Source organism: Chanos chanos, chromosome 10 (genome assembly GCF_902362185.1).
Source record: "Chanos chanos chromosome 10, fChaCha1.1, whole genome shotgun sequence".
NCBI classification, from domain to species: Eukaryota; Metazoa; Chordata; class Actinopteri; order Gonorynchiformes; family Chanidae; genus Chanos; species Chanos chanos.
Window position 1 is genome coordinate 3,513,979 of NC_044504.1, and position 23,095 is coordinate 3,537,073.

At 40.7% G+C, this 23,095-nt stretch overlaps 2 protein-coding genes across 2 annotated transcripts; both read left to right on the top strand.

Moving 5' to 3' along the window:
• Positions 1 to 11,524: 11,524 nt before the first annotated feature.
• On the top strand, positions 11,525 to 15,734 carry LOC115822661 (protocadherin 8). The gene is made up of 3 exons (XM_030786572.1): positions 11,525 to 13,966; positions 14,411 to 14,609; positions 15,388 to 15,734. Exons 1-3 carry the CDS (start codon positions 11,525 to 11,527, stop codon positions 15,732 to 15,734), a joined length of 2,988 nt encoding a protein of 995 aa, XP_030642432.1.
• Positions 15,735 to 17,395: 1,661 nt separating this feature from the next.
• cnmd (chondromodulin) lies at positions 17,396 to 22,751 on the top strand. The gene is made up of 7 exons (XM_030787206.1): positions 17,396 to 17,467; positions 17,652 to 17,792; positions 19,706 to 19,846; positions 19,957 to 20,070; positions 20,361 to 20,514; positions 21,990 to 22,168; positions 22,530 to 22,751. Exons 1-7 carry the CDS (start codon positions 17,396 to 17,398, stop codon positions 22,749 to 22,751), a joined length of 1,023 nt encoding a protein of 340 aa, XP_030643066.1.
• The last annotated feature ends 344 nt before the right edge of the window (positions 22,752 to 23,095 follow it).

Consider the following 23,095-nt stretch of genomic DNA (forward strand, 5'->3'; position numbering starts at 1 on the left):
GGAGTTAAGTTTGGTCATACACAGAGACACACGTGCCATACCACCGATATATGGCTAATATTGTTTTTTGACTGTGTGAGAACTGCTCCTTCATTAGGACAGAGCATGGCACAAGTATGAGTGGATGATAGTGTGATTTAAAGAAAGAAAGAAAGAGAGACAAAGAGAGAGAGAAAGAAAAAAAATTATGCAGTGGCTATGTCAGATATAGGACTATTTATAAGGAGGGGGGGCATTGGGGGTCACATATAAAGTAATTCACGGAGGCATAAGACATATTGTTATGGATGCAAGATCTGGTGTGGTTGTACTGAAAATATTTCACCTACTGAAGGTGATAACGAATCTGAAGCAAATTTTATTTCAGTCGCTCTTAAAACTGTGCATGTGGAGGCAGAAAAAAAAATTCTATGAAGACAAGTTATGATTAAACATGAAGTTGAACCTGTGTGAGATCGACAGTTTATATTTTGACCTTACTTTTTCATTCATTTCACCTTTTCTTTCTTTTAGACTGTTAAAAAGCTGTGAATAGATAAAGTGTTCAAGGGAAGGAAGTAGTTATTAAAGAATGGTCACTTCAGAGCTGAACTGTTGTTGGCCTTCCCACTGTGAGTGATGTAATATAATGCTTTTCAAGGGCTAAATGTAAAAAGCAGCAAGAATGACCCTATTCTCTAAGCAACCTAAATATTTCACTCAATCAAAGCATCCACACACGCACGCACGTGCACGCGCGTGCGCGCACACACAAACAGCCACACACACGCACGTACGCTCGCATGCACACGCGCGCGCACACACACACACACACACACACACACACACACACACACACACACACACACACACACGCACGCTCACACACACGCGCTCTGAATGTTTTGTCCTTTGCCTTTGTGTGTTTTTGGTCCTCGTCATATCAGTGAAGAAAATGATAATCAGACAGAGAGTTCATTCTGTTGGTCCCCTGAGCCGAGCGTGAAACCGACGCATTTCTCTCTCTTCAATCTATCATTTATATGCACCTCTGTCGAGCTGGTGTGAATCCAAGCTGGATATGAATATATTCAACGGTGTGGCATTCTTTTTTTCCTTTTTTTATTCTGGTGGCACTGAAGAAAATAAGGCTTAAATATTTTAACTACCTTTCTGTGAGCTTGAAATCTTCAGCTGACAAACTTAGCTACTTTAAACTGATGAAGATCTTACATTCTTCCCCAGCTTCATATTATCCAATTATCACCTCCCTGCTTGGTGTGGGAGAAATTCTTCTATATGGAAGACAGTTACTAAGTGTCTGAAGAATCAGCCAATATAAATATCATGAATCAGTCTTTATTTCATGCGTATGGGAGAAGTACACCTCAGAGATGAAGCGCAGTGTTCACTGAGGTTAAGGAGTGCATGGCTTTTCATACAGTAAGACAAACAAGTCCGAGGACATGTGTGGGGGTTCACAAGATAACTTTTCTCATGGAGCTCAGGATACTTGGTGTTCGCTCCCCAGGTATTAGACACACACAGAGCCCTCGTCTTCTGCATAATAAGTGCTCATTGTTCTAACGCACAGATACATTCTGCAGCATATAGTAATTAGGCAAGCACAGGTCCCTATAATATCAATACCTCATCATGACAATAGTCATGAGGTACATTTTCCTTCTAAAAGTTGCAGTCATAATGTAAAGCGATATTTTTCCCCACATTGGACTTCAGCCAGCTGCATAAATGTAGACCATTGATCAACTTCACCCCTCTCCACAAGGAAGATTTCAGCATTTTCTTTACATAATCAAAGAGCCTGCCTCTAGTTCACACCGTCTCATTTAAAAAGGTGTCTTGAGCGATGGATCTTTGTGTGAAATAACCTGAATAGCTCCTGAAGGCTTTGTGAAATTCTCTGTGAAGTTTTCACAGAGGTCTCTGGCATTGTACATGTTAAACTTCTAACTCTAAGCTATTCAGCGGAAGAATGATTGGAATGAATGCATTTACACAGACACAAAGCTTTCCTACCGTGTATCTCCAATGACTCCTCTGCCATGAAATCTCTTCAGCCATGTCGCATAATAATATGTCCCTAAGAAAATGCTTCAGAAGGCTTTCTCACAAAAACCCACTCTGTTTCATTTCTTTTGTTGTCGTTGTTGTTTTCCCATCACCAGAGAATAATTTCTTTTGTTGAACATCCTCATTTGTAGGCAGAGGAGTTTGCCCTTTCACAGTTTTTTTTTTTTTTTTTTTTACATTGCTTGTATGCATGTCTTACAACGGAATTCATGTTTTTGAGAAGAAACGAATACTCAGTGCTTGATTAGATGTGTACGCTGAAGGTTTGGCCAGCATTTAGCTGCCAGTCTAGACTTCATTCTTCCTTTTTAGTTCTCCTGTTTGCCCTTGAGGATGGTAATGTGTTTTGTTTGTGGAGAAAGTTTATTTATCATTTTAAAGCATCTAGTGTCTGGCTGTCTCCGTCATGAGCAGGGAAACTGGCATCAGCACATTTGGAGCTGTCAAACAATTGACCATGGTAGGGAGGTGGGGAGGTTCCTCCGTCTGGTCAGGTCTTATTTCCCTCTCATTCTAGACTCAAAGTCTCTCTCTGTTCCCTCCTCTGTTGACCCTTTATCCCTCGGGCCTAAACTCAGCCATAATTTACACCCCAGGGATGATTGTTGTCTTTTTGTCCATCTTGAAACCATATCTTCAGCTCAGATACATGGGCGAATGATGAAAGTCCCACCACATGAGCGCAAAGATCGTTGTCCAGGTGGAATGTCGAAAACTGTTTCTTCATTTTCCTGCTTTCCATGACCAGGCCTGGCAAGGGGAGGACATTCCTGGAAATGACAACTGCAGCAACACGTGTAGAGAGAGATTACTCTCTGCGCGTTTGATTTTGACCTTGGTTGAAATGACTTGTTGGTAAAGTTACTGTATGTGCATATTGTGTGAATATTTTGCACTGAAACGGAAGCAGCATAAAGCACATTCTCAAAACATCAACAGCATTGGATCTTGAAGCCTTAAGAACCATAGTGTTTGTATGCACTACATTGCGTTGGTACTGAGAATTTTAGTCGTTACCCATCTCTCCTATGAAAAATTCTCTCCTATGAAAAATTAATCACACTCAAACTTTCCATTGTGGAGAACCACTTGACTGATCCTCATTGTCACACCCTCGCTGTTTTTTTATTTTTTTATTTTTTTATTCTAGCGGAAATTCTTTCAGCCATCAAAAGTCATTTAAGAGCAATGCATTGAAATCCTGTCTCTGCCCATTCTCATATAGTCCTTTCACGATGCCTCCTCGCCAAAGCTTTTTCGGCTCCTGGAGATACTGCAAATAAATTCTTCATCGGTCTGTCATAATGCCTTTCCTCTTCCATCAACAACTCTGACACATCGCTGTTGCCCCTGCTCCCCCAGAAAATGGAGTTTGGCCGGCGCTGGCTGGGGAAGTGGAGAGTGTGTACGCCCGATACCCAGAGCTGAAGGTCTGAAACAACAAGGGCCCAAGCTTCAGAACTCGTAATGCTTTCTTTTTTCTTTTCTTTTCTTTTCTTTTCTTTTCTTTCCTTTCCTTTCCTTTCCTTTCCTTTCCTTTTCTTTTCTTTCCTTTCCTTATCTTTCATTTTCTTTTCTTTTCTTTCCTTTCCTTTCCTTTCCTTTTCTTTTCTTTCCTTTCCTTTCCTTTCCTTTCCTTTCCTTTCCTTTCCTTTCATTTTCTTTCCTTTTCTTTTCTTTCTTTTTCTTTCCTTTCCTGTCCTTTCCTTTTCTTTTCTTTTCCTTTATGCATGAAATGGGCACATACGTTCAGACTGATTATTCTAGCTTTAACCTCTTTGTGTAGCAAAAGGCTCATCAGCCCAGTGACAAAACAAAGCATCAGCTCTTTCACTTTGAGTTTCATCCAGGTACACACAGACTAACAATACAATGCAATCATATGACTACATTCCTCAGTAAAGGAAAACCATTACCTGTTTTGCCCTAATTGGTCTAATTGGCTCATTTCACAGGCTTATTTTGAGTTTAGACTGACAACATATAAAAATTTTCAGTGGGAAAAAAACTGCATATTTTTCATAAAATCAGTCACTTATATTTTGCTCCTCGAACATCAGCCTCTTGCCTCTCTCCTGTGTAAGCAGGACTTTGGCATCACACTGGACCGAAAGTGTGGGGTTCATTTTGAAGCAGTTTTGCGCCAGATGGCATAGCGGGAGTCAGTCAAATTTTGCAAACATTCCTCTCTGATCAGCGGATGAATAAATGAATACCAAACTTGTTCTAATACAGATGTAAGCAATTGTTGAATCCGGATTGGCAGCTCAAGCAGGAAATGTGTCTGCCAGCCACTTCACATGCTCTTCCTGTTCATCACTGCTATTCTCTCTCTCTCTCTCTCCCTCTCTCTCTCTCTCTTTCAATGTGTGTGTGTGTGTGTGTCATTCTGTGCAATCTGTGCGTCTGTCATTGCCAGGTTTGTTATGGTCTTACAGTCATGACTTGCGAGTTTTCTTTTCTTCTCTTCCATTCGGCCTCTCAAGAGTCTAACTCCTTTCATGAGCTGCATTTAGTCTCTCTCTCTCTCTTTCTCTCTCTCTCTCTCTTCCTTTCTTTTTCTGCTTCCAAGCAACCCACTAGAACATAAGCCCAGCCATGAACTCTCAGCCTTAAATTGAGTCAGAACAGAACCATGTAGTAAGAACAAAGTTGCCAACTGTGGTCCAGACCAACGGAACCTCCTCTAGATATTTACTCGAATTTAAAGCAGTTGCATCATGTTCAAATACACATTTGACTCGCAGATGTGGCATGCTGAGTCTCCCTTCAGAAAAACATTTAAACATTTTAAAAAATCTAACCCTTTGTGTGAACATGCCAACAGATAGCTGCAATTGCAAACATGGCTGCTGGGAGAATCATCAGACCCAATATGGTTTGTGGTTTAAAAATTCTGTTTGAGTCTGTCTTGTGTTTCGTGGTGGGGAAAAGGGAAGATTCAAATTAAACGAGATTAATGTTGACAGGTTTGTAGATCATAACAGTTGTAGTTTAGTGGAGAGTCTGCAGCACATCCATACCACTGCTAAATAATCTAGTTAATTTTTAATAACCATATCTTTTAAAGAGAAATGTCAGATTGGTTTAATGTTTCTCTGACATTTGTTGGAATTTGCTGTTTACCACATTCAGCAATGAAAGAATAAAAGAGCGAGAGAGAGAGAGAGAGAGAGAGAGAGAGAGGGAGAAACAACAGCGAGGTCAATCTATATTCAAAGAAAATCTAATGGAACATGAAAAATTAAGATGTCTCTTCAGCAGGGAACGCATTATTAAAGACAAAAATACTGACTTTTTCATAGAATTTGATTTGTTTTGCTCATCCCAAATATGAAAGCTAACCGAGAAGTTAAACATCAAATCCCCCAGAACACTCCCCGTTGCTCTCCTCTCCCTGGATGTCCTTTATGAATCCATATTTGTGTTTTTTTTCTCTCTCTCTCTCTCTTTTTTTTCCCCTCCTCTTTCTGTTTCGCATGCACGTAATATTAAATCAGACATTTGAAAGAATATATCATCCTTATAAGAAATTAAAAAAAAAAAAATCTGTGCTTCAAATCTTTGACGGAGATTTGCATATCTTTGTTTTTTTAATACTGATGAGAGGCGTGTGCAGTACCCTGAAACGTTTGAACAAGACATGAGCGTCGCCGTGTATGTAAGAGGGAATGGCTAAAGCAGAGCTTACAGTGAAGAAATTGTCTCCTGTAGTTGAAAGGCTTCAGAGAGAAAGACAGAGAAACAGAAAAACAGAGAGAGAGAGAGAGAGAGAGAGAGAGAGAGAGAGAGAACACATTGATGTTTATATGACGAAACCAGCCTAGGGTCTAATCACAGCCTGTCTGAGTGCCCCCCCCCCCCATCCCCCAGTCCTCGTGCTGCTATTCAGAGCTGATTGGAGAGCCCCTTCTTTGTATTTCAATCATGCACTTTCTTAAATCTGAAATGCCCATTCATCTCAGCCAAACAGCAACAGAATAGGAAAGAAAGTCTGAAACGAGGATTTCTTTTTCTTTCTTTCTTCTTCTTCTTCTTCTTCTTCTTCTTCTTCTCTTTCTCTCTCTCTCTCTCTCTCTCTCTCTCTCTCCTCCTCAGCTGAAGTGTCACTCAACTTCCCAGCTTCTGGGTTTTTTTTTTTTTTTTTTGCTGTCTCTGTGATTAATTGTTTTGTCTTTGTCTGTCTTTCGCTGCATGACATATTTCACGTGCCTGGACTGCACTGCATGTGGATCAGAACAAACGTATTCACTCATTCCTCTGCCTTGACATGTACACAGGGAAAAAAAATATCCAGAGTTTTTTTTTTTTTTTTTTTTTAAATGGCAATTTTTCTATGCCACACACAGATGCTATTTCAAAAAATGACAAGGAATTTGAAAATAAACTATTTTTATGGTGACATTGACACGAAGCTCCCACAGTTCCATGACTTCGTGTGAATGTGTCGCAGAATGTGAGAACCGATGGTGTCACCTTTAATGAATGTTCTTTGCCTTACTGATAACCAACCATCTTGGTGACACATTATTTCTGCATGAAATCCGTTTTGAAGCAAATAGAAATAAGCCTTACTCCTCTAGCAGCGAGACTGACTACCGTTAATAACGACGAGCCTTCCCATTATAGATAGAGATCTCCACTGAAAGGATTCTCTTTTAACCACTGAGCTCATTCTCAAACCAACACATACACAACACATGAAGAAAAAAAAAAAAAAACATATGCCTCTACAGTTCGTGTGAGATTTAAGAAATGCCATGTCTGTATATCAAGTGGCAAATCAGACACTCTGAAGTAGCAGAATATCAGGTATTCATACAATGTTTCGTGCAGTTAATTCTTACATACCAACAAGGAGCTATCAAATGATTGATGTTTTGGTTAATTACGCATTCCCAAGGTACAGCATCAGTATTCAACACGCCAACACGCCTGTGTCATGAGTTTTACAGTGAAAGATGGGACTGTCACCTGTTAGAAGTTACAGCGACTGCATTCTCTAAATAAAAATAAATAAATAGATAACTAAATAAATAAATAAATATGCATTTGTCTCCATCTGTAAGCATTTGTCTCTTTGAGCTTTATAGAGAAATTCTAGGCATCAAAATATAGCTTTGAGAAGAACACACAAGGCACAGACTAAATGAAATATTCAATCTCTTTATCTTCAGACAACGCTGAGGAAAGAATCAATAAAATATTGCATCGGTTTCTCTCAGGATTCTACACTGAGGAATGAGCTTTTAACGCTCCAGAGACAGAGGCAAACACACACAAACACTACAAGTGCTTTTGCTTTGATCTCCTGATTCAATCAGCAGAGAGTTTCCCTCTAGTGGTGTGCGAACAAGGGGCTGTACGCTGCTTTGGAGAGCGGTGTTTCGTTTTGGGGATACGTTAAGCTGCTAAAAAACTTCTGGTAAGTCAGCGGGGCGTGTTCGGTAAGGCCGAGAATTCTCAACGCGACGTCTACATATACTCAGATTTCACAGTTTATATGTTGTGTAGCAAGAGTGCAGTCAGTTTTATAGACTCAGGTCTATTGTGAGGAAAATTCCTATGATTCTTAAGTTGTGCCCCCTATATGGGTGTACTAGCACAGAGTTGCAGCATCGGAAGTCGTATTGGGTGAAGACCTGTAGATAACTGTTAGACGATGAAAAGCAGAGTTTTGAGAACTTAACACCAGACAACACGAGGAGTTTCTCAGTAGATTTTGGGAACATTTGGGAAAGCCGTACGCACTTTGAGAATTACCTCTGACAGAGGCTGTAACGAGATGTTCTAGCCTTCCGTTTCCTTTAACTCACTGTTTAAACGTGTCCCTGTAACTCTGTCACAACATGATGATAATGTAAGTAGAAGATTAGACCAAGAGTGGCGATATTCGAAAGGTCACCGAGCAATGAAGAGAGTGCAGCTGACAGAGGCTCCCGTTCACAAACGGCTGCTAATACGAGTACGTGAGCGGAGCTGACAACACCTACTTAGTCTCTATTGAGACGACATTTAAGATGCTTCACCTGGTTGATGAGTGGTCTCAAGGGAGCATGAAATGGAATCCAGCTGGTGAAAAACCCAAGGTACAATAATATTCACACATAGATACCTTCTCTCCTGTGTTTATCTGTAAAACTAATCTTTCAAATCAAGTCAAGGACTGTCCTAAATGTAGGTTCTCCTAATTTAGCTCTTCAATTTGGTTCTCTCTCCCTCTCTCTCTCTCTCTCTCCCTCTCTTTTTTGTAAACATTGTTGATTATTAAGGTATTTTACTCCTGAAATTGGCCTTTCTACTCCTGTACAGAATTTGTTCTCTCTTCCTGAGCCTACATGACATTTGAAAGCTAATAACTCTATTTAGACACTGATTACCAGATGGAACATACTGTTATCCACCTTCTTAATTGAGTGCCTGGCTGCCCAGGTGCATGTAAGATATGCCAGTGACAATGATGCCACATTTAACCCTCTCTGCTCTCCTGTCTCCAGTTAAACGCATGTACGGCGACTGATCTGCAGTAAATCTACCTGCACAGACCATGCGTTCGATTCAGCTTTAATATGCTGTTATATTTCCTCATCTCGAATTCTTTCTCTCCACTTAAGTTTTCATTAATTTTTCAATGTTTCCTTCAAAATTCAAGTGAAGGTCATAGACTGGTAGTCTGTGTATCCATAGCACCATCTATTGTGTGGTGGAGGAGCAGTATTTGAGGAACTAGCCCAGTGAATGAAGGGTTGTGGGTTTGAATTCAGAGCATGTATGCTCTCTGCTGGTCTGCCCTTGAGCAAGACACCAAACCCCAAGAGGCGTGCACCTCTGACACAGAAAATAATTGTAAAATATTCGCAAATAAATAAATAAGTAAATGCACTGGATAAGAGCGCTAGCTGAATGAATAAGCGGAAATGCACAAATCTGTCTGTCAAAGCAAAAAAAAAAAAAAAAAAAATGACACGCTGTTTGGCTGAAATTTGTGTATTAGTGCTTTTAAAAGCTGGCAAACACAGTCAGTTACAGCCTGTGATTCCTTTCATGACCTTTTGGTTAATGGTTTTTTGAACATGTTTGACCATAGATAACTCTTTCAGTTTTGCCAGCAGTCCACAAAGATTCCAAAACATACTTTTTTTTTTTAAAGATTATTTGAAACATAAGACACAAATAGCTGAGTACAGTCTCAAATAGATAACTCAGACACGTTTTACTCTGTGTCTATTTCCTACTGACATTTATGAGAATAATTTTAGTGTATAGAAATTGAGACCAATACACATTTAAATCTATACAGAAGAAAAAAATATCAGTTTACATGAAGCTAACCTTTATAATTACATGATATTCACAAATAACACACTTTCACTGTCACTGTAAAAACATAATAGCTTAACACAAGCTTAAACCCGCTCTCTACAATGATTTTTTTTAAGTTTATTTTTCAGTCAGTTCAGTCAAGGCAGAGAATGTGGAAAGAGTAAACGCAGCAACAGAGGAAAAAAAAAGTCAAATATAGCGAGAGAGGATGTTTGTTATTTATGTTTACAGCAATGGTGAAGTTTATATCAGTCAGCAGTCGCACTGACACTAATGGGGGTGGGGTTGAAGTGTGTGTGTGTGGGGGGGGGGACATTAGTAATCTGAATGCAGTTCAATGAAGGGGGAGTCAGGGGAAGAGAATCTGTCCAGAATTCTAAAGATATTCCAAAAAAAAAAAAAAACCCCACAATGTCCCACTGGAGCTCTAATCAGACAGCTGGGATACTGGTGCAGATTTTTTTCTTTTCTTTTCTTTTCTTTTTTTTTTCTTTTCCTCTGTCTCCTAATCTGTCTGTGAGAATCTAGCGCCCAGTGCTTGCCGAAAATGGAGCCTATCGCAGTGTTTCTTGAGGCACGTAATGAGCTGAAGTGATTAGCAAACTTATATGTGCAGAGACATCCCCTGACACTGAATGCATTTAGAATCCCATTAAAAATGGAATTATGTCTATGAGCCAACTGTAGATTTGAAAAATCCCTATCTTCCCTCACACTCTTCCCAAGCACTACTCTTTACTCAAACCTCTCCCTGTGTCACAGCTAGGGTTTCTTAAGCCTTCAACACATTCGCTGAGAAATTTTCAAAGGAGAGAAAATAAATAAGTAAATAAACTGAAAATAAAGTAAGCTTCCATGTTAAGAAATACATTTTTTTTTGTTTACAGTCGGTGGACTGTGTACACATGCCATCATCTGGATATTCTGAGCTTTGCTCGTGTTGTAGTGTAAATCCAAGGCATTTGCCTGATGAAGGACAAATTTTATACTATACACACTCGCCGATCTTTCCGGTCAAGTAAAATGTTTCTTTCAACCTCTAGGCAGACAGAGCTGAAATTTCTCCAGTTATCATCAAAGCATTCTCCGCTTTGAGGTTTTAAAAAGGAAAATATATATTTATAAATTTATGCAATGTTGACTAGTCCCACAGTGTACAACAGTACAACCCTAACAGAAAATATAGTATAGAACCACATATCTGTCAGAATGAGGCAAAACAGTGTAAACAACAATGTAAACAATGTAAACACATATTATTGAGACGTGCAGGTGCATTGTTCTCTGTTAGCTGTTAGAGGGATATTCTGAATGGTTTAACACAGTCTTGTCTTCTACTGTCCCTCTGATATTTTTTGACTGAACAAAACAGGTATGACATGCCTGAGTGAAAAGATGACTTGAATAAGAAACTCAGAATCATCACAAATCGGTTTTTGACGGTGAAGTTATCATACCGTAGCAGCTAGATTGCAATGTCTAATCAGTACACGCCTTTTTTTTTCTCTCATGATGCTTGGCTCATTATCAGCACCAGCTGTCACATGGTAAAATGACTGAAGGTGTGAGCATGGCTTGGATATGACCATCGCTGGATTCATGCCACTAAATGACTAAATTCATGTCTTTAGACCACAGTGAATTTATGATTGATTGACCTATAACTTTTCACCTTGAACCTAACCAAACCTTTGACAGGAAACAAAACACCACATTTTAGTGCAAAGATGGTATCTTTGATTTATATATGTATATATTTGATAGTGTATGCATATATCCCACACCTGAAATTTGCTGGATCAAATAGCCACAATGAATATGCCAATAATGTATTTTATAGGTCAGTTTTCAAGTCTGTTATGCATACATTGATCTGACTTGATTTCATTTGCATGAAGGATTCCACACAATGCGCCCCAACGCCCCCCACCCCGACTGAAGATTTTAGGGTGGTTCGGGAGGGGCTAGCATTACACGCGCAAAGACAAGTGACTCGCGCTACAGTTCGGAGTCGGCTACCTGATGAGCAGACTACTGCCATTCACAGTGCGATGAGACACAGTCGTTCTAAGCGAGTCCAAGTCATTTTCGATAAATAGCAGAAATATATATGTGTGTCCTTTTGAAAATGGGGGAACGCGTTTTAATCACATGGAATCGGTGTATGTGCGGATTAATTCTGTTTTGCACCTTGGGAATAACCTCGGTTTTGTCCGAAGAAAGGACACTAAGGTATAAAATATACGAAGAGGTCACTCCGAATTCAGTGATCGGAACTCTTGCTCATGATATAACATGGACTTTGGACAGAGCCTGGAGATCTTCTCAAGGGGTCAGGTTTAAGATGATGAGCCAGTTCACCGCTCCTTTCATCAGATTAAGAGAAAGCGACGGGAGGCTCTCTGTCGAGGAGCGCATTGACAGAGAGAAAATCTGTAAGCATAATCTGGATTGTTTAATCACTTTCGACGTGGCTTTTGTCTCTGGCGATCGGTTTAAATTATTTCACGTTGAAGTGGAAGTCATGGATATCAATGACAACTCGCCAGAGTTTCCCAACCCGGAATGTGCGATTGAAATCTCCGAGAATGCAGTTTTGGGGTTTCGTATTGCTTTGGATGCTGCCCAGGACGCAGACGTGGGCACCAACTCTGTTCAAAGCTATCAAATTTCGGAAAACAGTTACTTCAGCATTGACGTTATAACAAGAGTGGATGGGGTTAAATATGCGGAGCTTGTACTAATGAAAGAGCTGGACAGAGAGATTCAGTCATCTTATGTTCTAAACCTTGTTGCTATCGACGGAGGCCATCCGTCTAGAAGTGGTTCCACGAATGTCACTATCAAAGTGAGGGACTTTAACGATAACAGTCCTGTTTTCGACCAAAATAATTTCTCGGTTGATTTACCCGAAGACGCGCCGGCTGGGTTCCTTTTGCTAGACTTACATGCAGTTGACCCAGACGAGGGTCTAAATGGAGAGGTTGTCTATGAATTCGGCAAACAGGTTACCACTGAAATCAGACAGCTCTTTAAAGTAGATCAAAAATCCGGACGTCTGACTCTTGAGAGCCCGGTAGATTTCGAGGAAAAGAAAATGTATGAGCTAGACGTTCAAGCCTCTGATTTAGGACCAAACCCTGTCCCCTCCGTCTGTAAAATAATTATACACGTAACTGATGTAAATGACAACGCTCCTGAAATTAGTATCACTCCTATCACTTCTACCACAGACGGCATAGCGTACGTCAGCGAGGCTACAGGTCCAGAGAGCCTGGTCGCCTTGATCAGCACCTCGGACAGCGACAATGGAGCGAACGGGCAAGTTAGCTGCACTTTGTATGGTGGCCATGACCATTTTAAAATTCACAGAGCGTATGAGGACAGCTACACAATAGTCACCACGGCAAGTCTTGACAGAGAGAAGATCCCCGAATACAACTTAACAGTTGTAGCGGAGGACTTTGGTTCCCCTCCTTTAAGAACAATTGCTCACTACACCGTAAGATTAACCGATGTCAACGACAACGCTCCGGTCTTTAGCGCGCCGCTATACGAAGTATTCATTGAGGAAAATAATGTTCCAGGCACATATATCACCACAGTTTTAGCAAGCGACGTAGATTCCGGACTTAATGGTGAAATAACTTATGAGCTGTTTGACAGCGATGCAGCGGCGGGGTCTCGTGTATCGAAATTTGCGATTATGAATCAAGCCGGGCACGTGTTTGCTTTGCAAAGTTTTAACTACGAAGTTACGAAAAAACTAGAGCTACGCGTTCGCGCGAGCGACAGAGGGTGGCCACAGCTTCATAGCAGTGCTATCCTCAACATAAATATAGTTGATCAGAATGACAATGCCCCATCTATAATCAAACCTTTCCTAACCAACGGATCTGTCGAAATCCCTTTGTCGAAAGACGCACTTCAGGGTTATATTGTTACCCAGATACAAGCGAGAGACGCTGACGAGGGATTAAATGCTGAGCTTTCATATAAAATTGTTGATGGAGGTAATTTGGGGTTTGCAATCAACAAAGATACCGGGGAGATTTACGTCAGCCAAAAGTTCAACTACGACACGAATGAAATTTTGAAACTGTTAGTGACAGTAAATGACAACGGGCGACCATCTCTGACTTCAACAGCCACGATACTGCTCCGCCTCACCGAATCCGCTCCGTCTAATGACAACTTGTATGTCAATAACGAACAAGGCCAGCCTCGGCAATGGGCCATGTCCTTAATAATGATCTTGGGCCTCGCAGGAAGCTGTACAGTCCTTCTGCTGGCTATCGTTTTAATTTACATCTCTTGCAGTGGACAGAAGACGAAAAAAAGAAACAAATTTCATGCCACGGGGGATGCACCTTACGTGGAAAAAGAGAACAATGTTGTATCAGTCATTTCAAACCAGCCAGAGAGTATGTTTGATGCTCATCATTTTCCTAACAAAGCAACATTCTGCTCGCCAGAAAGAACTGGAAACGACTTGAAAGCAAACGCTGATAAAGACGGCGTCGCCACGAAAAGGTTTCATTCCAAATGTAAGAATATGAATAAACTGGAGGTGAGCTTTGTCCGTTATTTTAATGACGTCATTGTGGTACGTGCATGACCTGTGTGAGTGAGAGAGTGGATATTTCTGTATGTGAGAGTGCATGTGTGTGTGTGTGTGTGAGTGTGAGTGTGTTGTGCATGATTATGTGCATTTGTTTGCAAATGTGAGTATATATCTGAGCATTTGTATGTGTGGGGGGTAGGATGGTGGGTATGTGTGAATATGTGCATTTGTATGCAAATGTGAGTGCATATTTGTATGTTTGTGTTTGTGCATGTGGGTGCATGTATGTGTGTGTCTGTGTGTGCACGTGCGCGCACGTGTGTGTGCATGTATGCATGTGTGTGTGCACACCTGTGTGTATGCACACTTGCAAACATGTTAATGCATACAGCTGGTGTGCATGTGTGCAGGTGTGTAAATAAGCAAGTATTTCATCTTGCTTGTTTCCAGGGGTACTCCACACTACCTGGCTATGGCAGAGAAAGTTCTAGACCCATCACAGTGTGGAAAGGCAACTCTATGACGACCATCTCAGTCAGGGATCCACAGATCAGTGGCAAGGACAGTGGCAAAGGGGACAGTGACTTTAACGACAGCGATTCAGACATGAGTGAAGATGTTACCAAGAAAGACAGCTCAGCAAACACAGGTAATTACCAACCTGATATTAGATTAATAAACCCAGCTCGCGCCCTCCAAATGTACTCATACCATTATCATATATTACTTGAATGTTTATGGCATGATTTTCTGTGTCTTTTGCAGTCTGTAAGAACAACAAAAGATTGATTTGCAGTTATAATATGGAGTTGCTTTTTTCCCCTCAAATAATCATTTGTTTTAGAGAAAACATGTATCTCACGTTCTTGAAACACAGTCCAGGATCCTGATAAGAACAGATCAGAATACACACTGTTCTCTTGTGATGTAAAAGTATTGCCACATCAATCTGACTGTCGTGAGAATGTGAAAATAAGAATCTGTCCCATATTGTATGTGCTGAATAGTCGAATGGTTTAATCTTTTGTAAAGTCAGGCAGAATCATGAACTTCGACGATAACAAAACCAGGGTGACCAGGTCCCTTATGTGAATTCAGAGCCTGATATTAGGGAAAAAAATGGAGTGACAGAGGAAGAGAACTATGTCCGTGTCAGTGACCTCTGAGGACAGTTCCTGAACTTCCTCAGCGCTTCCATTGGGTTAGGAACTGAATGAGAGAAATGATCTGGAAGTTTAATGGATACAGCGTGTGTTGCTTGCTTCTTTGAGTTAAAACGTTTGAACGTTTCGTTAAATGTTTGTGTTTACCTTACCTTTTTTAGGTCCACATTCATATCATACTATTATATAAACCTTAATAATCTTACCATGGTAACCATATGAAATAAATCATCTGAATAAATCATTTGTAACATGTTTTCACAGGGCTCTGGGCATGCACAAGCGAGTGTAAAATCCTGGGCCACTCAGACCGATGTTGGAGTCCGTCAGCGGCGAGACGCCACGGCCACCTCTCTCACCGACACCTCTCGACGTTCGCCAAGATACCGCCTTTGCCGCAAGACGCCGTTCAAAGAGACGGTTACTATGAGACTCACACAGCGGGACCTCAAAACGCAAACGAAAATCAGCAAAAAAAATTTGACTACATCCTTGTTTGTTCACCTCCTCAACAAAGGAGGAGACACAATGAGGAGGTGCCGGTCCCAGAGGAGACCCATTCCACTAAACCCATCTTACAGACTAGTCCGGAGCGCTGTCTCCACGAGTAATCGTTTTACGTGCAGTTACCTTTTCTGTAAGTGTCGGTGTTTGACTGTACTTAGTCTCATCTATGACTGTTTGATATCTTACCACGGGAAATATATGAAAATTTGTATATAATATATATGCAGATTATATTTTTAATGGTACGTCTGACTTTTTGTTCTAGTGTTTTGATGTGGCATGTTTAAGCTACAACTGAAAGAAGCATGAAGAGGAATCAGTGTTAAAAAAAAGGAGTAAAATTAATGACAATGTCTTTTATGTGATTGTGTTTGTATACAATTTTGTAAGTGTAACACTAATAAACCTTTTTAATATGTATAGTGTTTGGAATCTAGATGTTCACATTCAGTATAGTTCCTCACCTCTCTATATGTATACAGAAAGAAACCATTTATTTTAAACTATAGTTAAATAGCTCAGCAGACATCTTCAGAACTTTGTGACTCATGACTAGGGCCAACACAAGATCACATCACATGATCACAAGTCGTCATTCTGTCAAAGTAAGACACACACTTGTGCCGCTGAATTACAATGACAATGTGTAGCGATTGTCCCTGCAAGGAATGAAGTGTTTGTTCCATACGAACTTACACATTTTCAAAACATTGTACCTTTCTAAAACACATATTGTCAGAAAGGTTCATGTTCTGCGAAACAAATGCATCACCATGTTTGTCTATAGCTTTTTTTTATTTCCCCTGTGGGTATGATGTCAGAAAGTATTGTGTTACTGTTTGTGCTGTGTTTTGCTCTTTACACCGTAAAATTACAGTCCAAAGCCTAAACTCTATATGAGTGATAAATCAGAAAGAAAACAAAAGGTTTGGAAATGGAAATGTGATTGTAGTACAGGTCCTCACTTGGCTTTGACATCCTGTCTATTCCTTTTTAGTACTGCTTCACTCAGTATGAATGTCAACGCCTGAGTTGAGTTAACTGAATGAGGTCAATCATAATATTCAAAGCTTTTAGACATCATGGTCTAAAACCAATATTTGATTTGATCTTTGTCAACAGAAAATCTACTAAATGTTGTAATAAGTCATTTAGATGTCTTCATCAAATGCAAAGGGACAGAAAAGGTGCTCCGAGCAAAGTCATATATCAAAATAAGCAAACTAACATTTGTGTCTGTCGACTATTGACATATGCAAGCTCAAGGCATCTGTAGACTCTTATTCGTATCTGTAGACTGTGTGCGTAGACTATTATGCATTCAGGAATTCCCCCGTAAGGCAAATACTAGTGTATACACACAGATTTACTGACTGTACCACTTAACTGCAGTGTTTTCACAGGAGGAAAAGCTATGGAAGGTTGTGATCCAGCATCGAGTACATTTGTAACTGTTTGTTCCTTCCAAACTGGCCTGTTTTTTTGGGTTTTTTTTTTTTTTTTAAAAACAACCAAACCACCCCCCCCCCCCCCCCCCCCCACCCACCCAAAAAAAAAACCCTGAACTCCAGGGGAGAGAACTCTTCTGTTTTTCCTCTGCCCAGCGGTTAACGGAAAGTGTTGGCAGGCATCGGGCTTGCTCTGGCTGCTCTGCTCTCCTCGTATAAACGTTATGGTATGCTCCATCACCTGCAGATCCAAATGTTTTTTCTGAGGGACTTGCTGAATTTGAGCTCACTGAGGGAAGCACAGTCAATAAGCAGCCATGGGAGAGACGGCTGAGAAAGCGCCCGTAGCGTCGGCTGGGCCCGGAGACGTCGGGCGCAGCTGGCTACCCGTAAGTTCGAGTTTTAACGGTCGTGTGTCGTTGTTATTGATTGGGAAATAAACTGTTTGTAATTATCTCAAACGCAGAAGTTGATTTTTCACGTGGAAAGAAAAAAAAAATCATACAACATACAAACAGTCGACTCAGTCTTTGTCGTGGCATTGCAGTTTTAATTGCGTTTGTGTGTTTTAAGGCATACCCGAATGTAGCTGCGAAACCTACCAGAAGTAGCTGCCTCATAAGAACTGGAACTGTGGTTCTGGCTGTGGGAGCCGTGCTGATGCTGTTAGGGACTATTGGAGCTTTTTACCTCTGGAAAGCTGAAGACAAACAGGTAATCTTTTACACTGATTATATATGATTATGTTCATCCTCATACTTGTATTACTCAAAATGACACTGGAAATGAATTTGACACTGGAGAAAACAAGTTATGTCAAGCAAACAGACAATGGAGAGATATTATCAGTTTGTAATTACTGACTCAAGTGTTCATTTTTGTTTTGTAGCTTTCCCTGTGGTGTTTGTTAAAAAAAAAAAAAAAAAAAAAAAAAAAGTTTGTCATCATGAAAAAAAATGAATTGGACAAGTTTTAGTCTCTAAAATGGATTCATATTTAAAGGTAACAGCCCTGACTGACTGTCAGCAGCTGGGACTTTTCAATTTATAATATTGCAAACAGACCTTTGATTCATAAGCTTTAAGCGCCGCATTAATTTTGTACTTTTCCCCCCGACCAGTGTTTCTCTAAAATGAATCTGAATACTTGATCACAGGGTAACTAGCAGCCTCATTAGATAAAAAGGCATGCGTGTTTAAACAAGACCGACTTTTAAATCCATGACCTTGGGCCCTTTCAAGGGCAGTGTTTACCCTGAGACTTGATAAGTTACAGAATCAGAGTCCCAGCCGGCCCGTGAGCGTGAACGTCGGACTCCAGTACCGTAGGCAGAAGAGGGAGGGGGGACAGGGAAACTATTTGACGACTGCGTGTCATGTAAGGCTGCAGTCGAGTCCCGGCGGTAAGAGAGCCAAGATCCTGTTTGCATTTCTGGTAGCGGTGGTTTTGACACCGAACGGTAATATTCAGGCATAAAAGACCTTACTCAGACAGCGAGCGGTCTACACCAGAGAGACCTGAATTACATCAGCCAGACACTGTGGGGGGGGGAAAAATACGTTTTACACGGATAGGATACTATGGCAGTTTCCTCAGATTTTTCAGTCACTGAGAACAAAGGGCTGTAAAAATCACCGCTGAATAGAACTTTAATCTCTCTATTTCCCTATGAAATTCTCTGAGTGATTTTTTAGCTTGTTCCTTTTGTCACTGAATACCATAAATGGAATACGTAAAGGGTTTAAAGGTATGATTCCAAAGAGAAAAGTACACTACTGAGGTGTTTCTTGAAAACACAGAAAATGTACATAATTGCTGTTTTGTACTTCAGTCTGACATCTGAATAACTGTGAATAGGAAGTAACCTCAGTCAAAGTGTTCCTCAAAAATCGTAAAAAGCAATAAAAGTGCTTTTGAAATAATAAAGGTAAAGAACTTCTTTGTATCTTAAAGCAGTACCCAGTCAACTGCACTTATGTGTACAAGGCTACAGTGGTGCTTTTCAAAATGTAACACTTAAATACACCAAAAATGATCATTTAGAATACATTTTAGTACAAATGCTACGATAACAGAATTTCTCGCCGTAGTTTTCAAAATTCTGAAGGTTCTGCTTTTGCTATCTGTGGAAGACGTCTCTCTCTCTCTTGCAACACTGAACAGCATTTTGCCAGCTGAAACAGCAGAGGTGTGTTTGGTCCGCTGGACATATTCCTCTGTGGTGGAGATGAATTTAATTAAGAGCACACTTATGCACAGAGCTTCTGTTTCTCAATTTGACTAATGACTTCTTTATGATTATTTCAAGAGGCAGCAGCCTCTGAAACACACCACCCAAATGCACCAACGAAAAGTACCAAGTTTACCTCCAATCCTAACAGTACTATCTATCTATCTATCTATCTATCTATCTATCTATCTATCTATCTATCTATCTATCTATCTGTCTGTCTGTCTGTCTGTCTGTCTGTCTGTCTGTCTATCTATCTATCTCTTTCCCTCTGTCTGTCTCTCTCTCTATATATATGTATATTATATAAAACAGTAAAATGTACTTAAGTGCTGTACTTGCATGTTTTTAAAAGTATTTTAATAATTCAGAACTGTATTCACGGTGGTATCGGCAGGTATACAATGTTCAGTACAGTGTGAACGTTAACGGAAAGACTGAAGAGGGCTCCATGGAGATCGACAGTCGGAACAATCTGGAACGTTTCCGGACGGGCAGCGGAGACAGGGAAGCTGTGGAAGTTGTTGACTTTCATGCTGTGGGTATTTGTTCCTCGCTCGGCTGTTTGATGAGTCTGACATTAAAAGTGCCTCGTTAAGGAAAACGAATGTCTCACAATCCCTCATGTCATTGTGTTTTCTCATGAAGGGAGTCACTGGCATCCGGTTTACTGGCGGAGACAAGTGTTACATCAAAGCACAAGTTAAGGCCACCCTACCAGATGTGGGGACACTTCACAAGGAATCCATGATGTTTGATCTGGTATGACTTTTAAGACCTCATTACTCTTGTTGTATGTACACACAAACACAATGCATGTACTAACATCTAGACAGAGAAATAATTGGTGTACAAGTTTGAAAAATACTAAGATATCCTACACTGGACACTCTCTCTCTCTCTCTCTCTCTCTGATTGGACAGCTGACTCTGACATATGCAAATTCATTAATTACTTCAGGGTTGGATATGTAAACCATAATGGAACGGTAACTCGGGAATGAACCATATTTTCATGCAGAAATGTTCTGGCAATGAACTTCGTCCTTGCAGGAGGAAGAGGTCAGCCCTGTTAAATTGGATGAAGACTCTCTCATTTGGGTGTCCTCCGAGGAGCCGTTGAAAGACACCAGCTCTCTGGGACCTGCGGTGCTGGAGCTCTGTGGAGATTTGCCCATTTTTTGGCTGCACCCGGTCAACCCAGAGGGTATCTTTCACTCTCTGTTCAAGCAAACACTGACATTTTACAGTTCACACAAACTAATAAACCAACCGCAAATAAAACCATCTGCTCACACTGGCATTAGGTAAGGAAAGTTTCAAAACCTCTGAAGTTATCATGAAAGCCGAGATTCCAGGTCATATTCTCCCACAACACGCCACAGTTTTTTTTTGTTTTTTTTTTTGCCAACAGACCTGACACGTGGCCAACAAAGGTGATTATGTATACATAATAAATTGCCAAATATATGTTAAAAACAAACAATGAAAAAGTTGCATAGTTTTGCCCTTTTCACTGTCAAACATTCCAAGTATGTCATAAGCTTCCTGCCAGAGTAGACTGCCATCATATTAAATAGCCTCCAAGCATCTATCTATCTATCTATCTATCTGTCTGTCTGTCTGTCTGTCTGTCTGTCTGTCTGTCTGTCTGTCTGCCTGCCTGCCTGCCTGCCTGTCTGTCTGTCTGTCTGTTTGTCTGCCTGCCTGTCTCGCCGGCTTTGTTGTCCCTGGCAGTCTGTCTCTACTAATATCAATTTCACACATTGTATTGCTCACAACATCCTCAAAATACATATTTTCATACGCGTGGCCTTGCAAAAATGCAACCTGACACATATTCAGTCTGCTGTTATGCTGTGTCATCATGGACTCTAAATTTCAATCAGTAACCTACATTACTGTGAATATAATTCCTTCCAAAATTCCATGAGTCACCTTTGCTTATTATCTCTGACAGGATATTAGCTACAGGGAAATTATTGCAGAGGTGTTGGGACAAAGTTTTTCACACTGTATATTCTTTGACTTAGAAGCTAAACGGCCCCCAAAGGGGCAGCCATAGCTCTGCTCTGGAGTAAGCTTATCGCCCACTTTTTGGGGGTTGAGCTTAAAACATTTCCATATTTCGGTTATAGCTCAGTGTAAAACGAGCAATTATTTAGCTTTGGGCTAAAGATAGCGCTAGGCTAAGAGCCACTCTGGACTAGCAGATTTGACTGTGGAAAGCCCTTAAGGTTGCCAGTGCACTGTACACAGTGTGTTTGTGAAGATTATGTTCTCTTCACAAAAAGGACATCGCATCATAATGAGACAAGGCTATTAATGAGTCCATCAACTTCATCTTCACACTTTATTTTGTCTCTCTGCTCTGGGTGTAAAGGCAAAATTAACACAAATATTCAAGTCATGTGGTTACTTTATGTAGCAGAACTGTTCACACTTGTCTGTTGAGTGACAGATAACTGCCGCCTTGTTCTGAAAGCACAGTCAGAGCATTACAACCAAAAACTACTCAAAACTGAAGTGGTGTATGGAAACGTTAGCGTAATTGTAGTCCTTAGAGCAGGAAAGCAGGATTCATGGCTTTATTTGTGAGTGACATTAACTGTTATAGAACAAAATGGTTGAAATGATTTTATGGTAGATTTGTGGCATAACCACTGTTGTCCGATGTTTCAGAAGTTGTGAGGAAAAAGCGGGATGTTGAAAGAAGACGAAGGCAATATGATGTAAGGGCTCTGGAGGAGGGTTACCTGTCCAGGCCCGTGTTGAACGTCAACTCTGAGAGAACCGCTGAGGAAGAGGAAGGCAGAGAACGAGGCTCGGCGTCTGCCTTCAACCCTGACAACCCCTATCACGTGAGAGCCATGCCCTTTCCTCTCCTCCTTGTTCAATGACAAATGAGTTGTTTTAAAACAACAACAACAACAACAACAACAAATCACACGAAAGCTCTTAATTTAAAATACTTTTCTCTTTACTGACTGGACGACACACTTCAGATTCATAAGATTATAAGGTCATATGATACCTGAATGTGAAATGGAACTTTTAATGCGAAAATTTGTAGAATTGAAATGGATTGAAACACAGAAGCCCATGAGACGATCTGTGCTGGTTTATTGACGGGGCCTTTAGATAACATTTCATTTCATCAAGCTGGGTCCATCCTTTTGGCTTTCGCAGCAGCAGCAGCAGCAGCAGCAGCGTGGTGGCCAGCAGGAAGGAGGTGAGGTAAGCGAAATGATCTTTGACCCCATGCTGGACCACCGTGGGATCTGCTGCACACAGTGCCACCGCAGTCACACCCACTGCCAGCGGATCTGTGAGCCTTTGGGCGGGTACTGGCCGTGGCCGTACAACTTCCACGGCTGCCGGGTCGCGTGCCGGGTCATCCTGCCGTGCCGTTGGTGGGTGGGCAGAATGCTGGGTATCCTCTGAGAACCTGCGTTTTTCCACGGCCAGTTCACCAATCAGCGAAAAAGGATGTGCATTTCCAAAGAACTGATTGTCAAACATGGTGACGAATTTAAACGCTATTAACACAACAGGGTTTTTTTTTTTGGTTTGTTTTGTCAGGTTGTAAATAACTATGTCTGAAGACTTTTTTTTTTGTCACCTTAGGGTGATATCTGCATAATTAGTCATATCAGTGAGTTACTTCTACATGAGTATGAAAGCGCCTATGCAAATAAAACTGCAACACAAGTTTGTCCACATTTGAAACGCGTGAATAAATTCTTACCCTATTATCAGCATATCTTCATCACCTTTTTTATTTAACA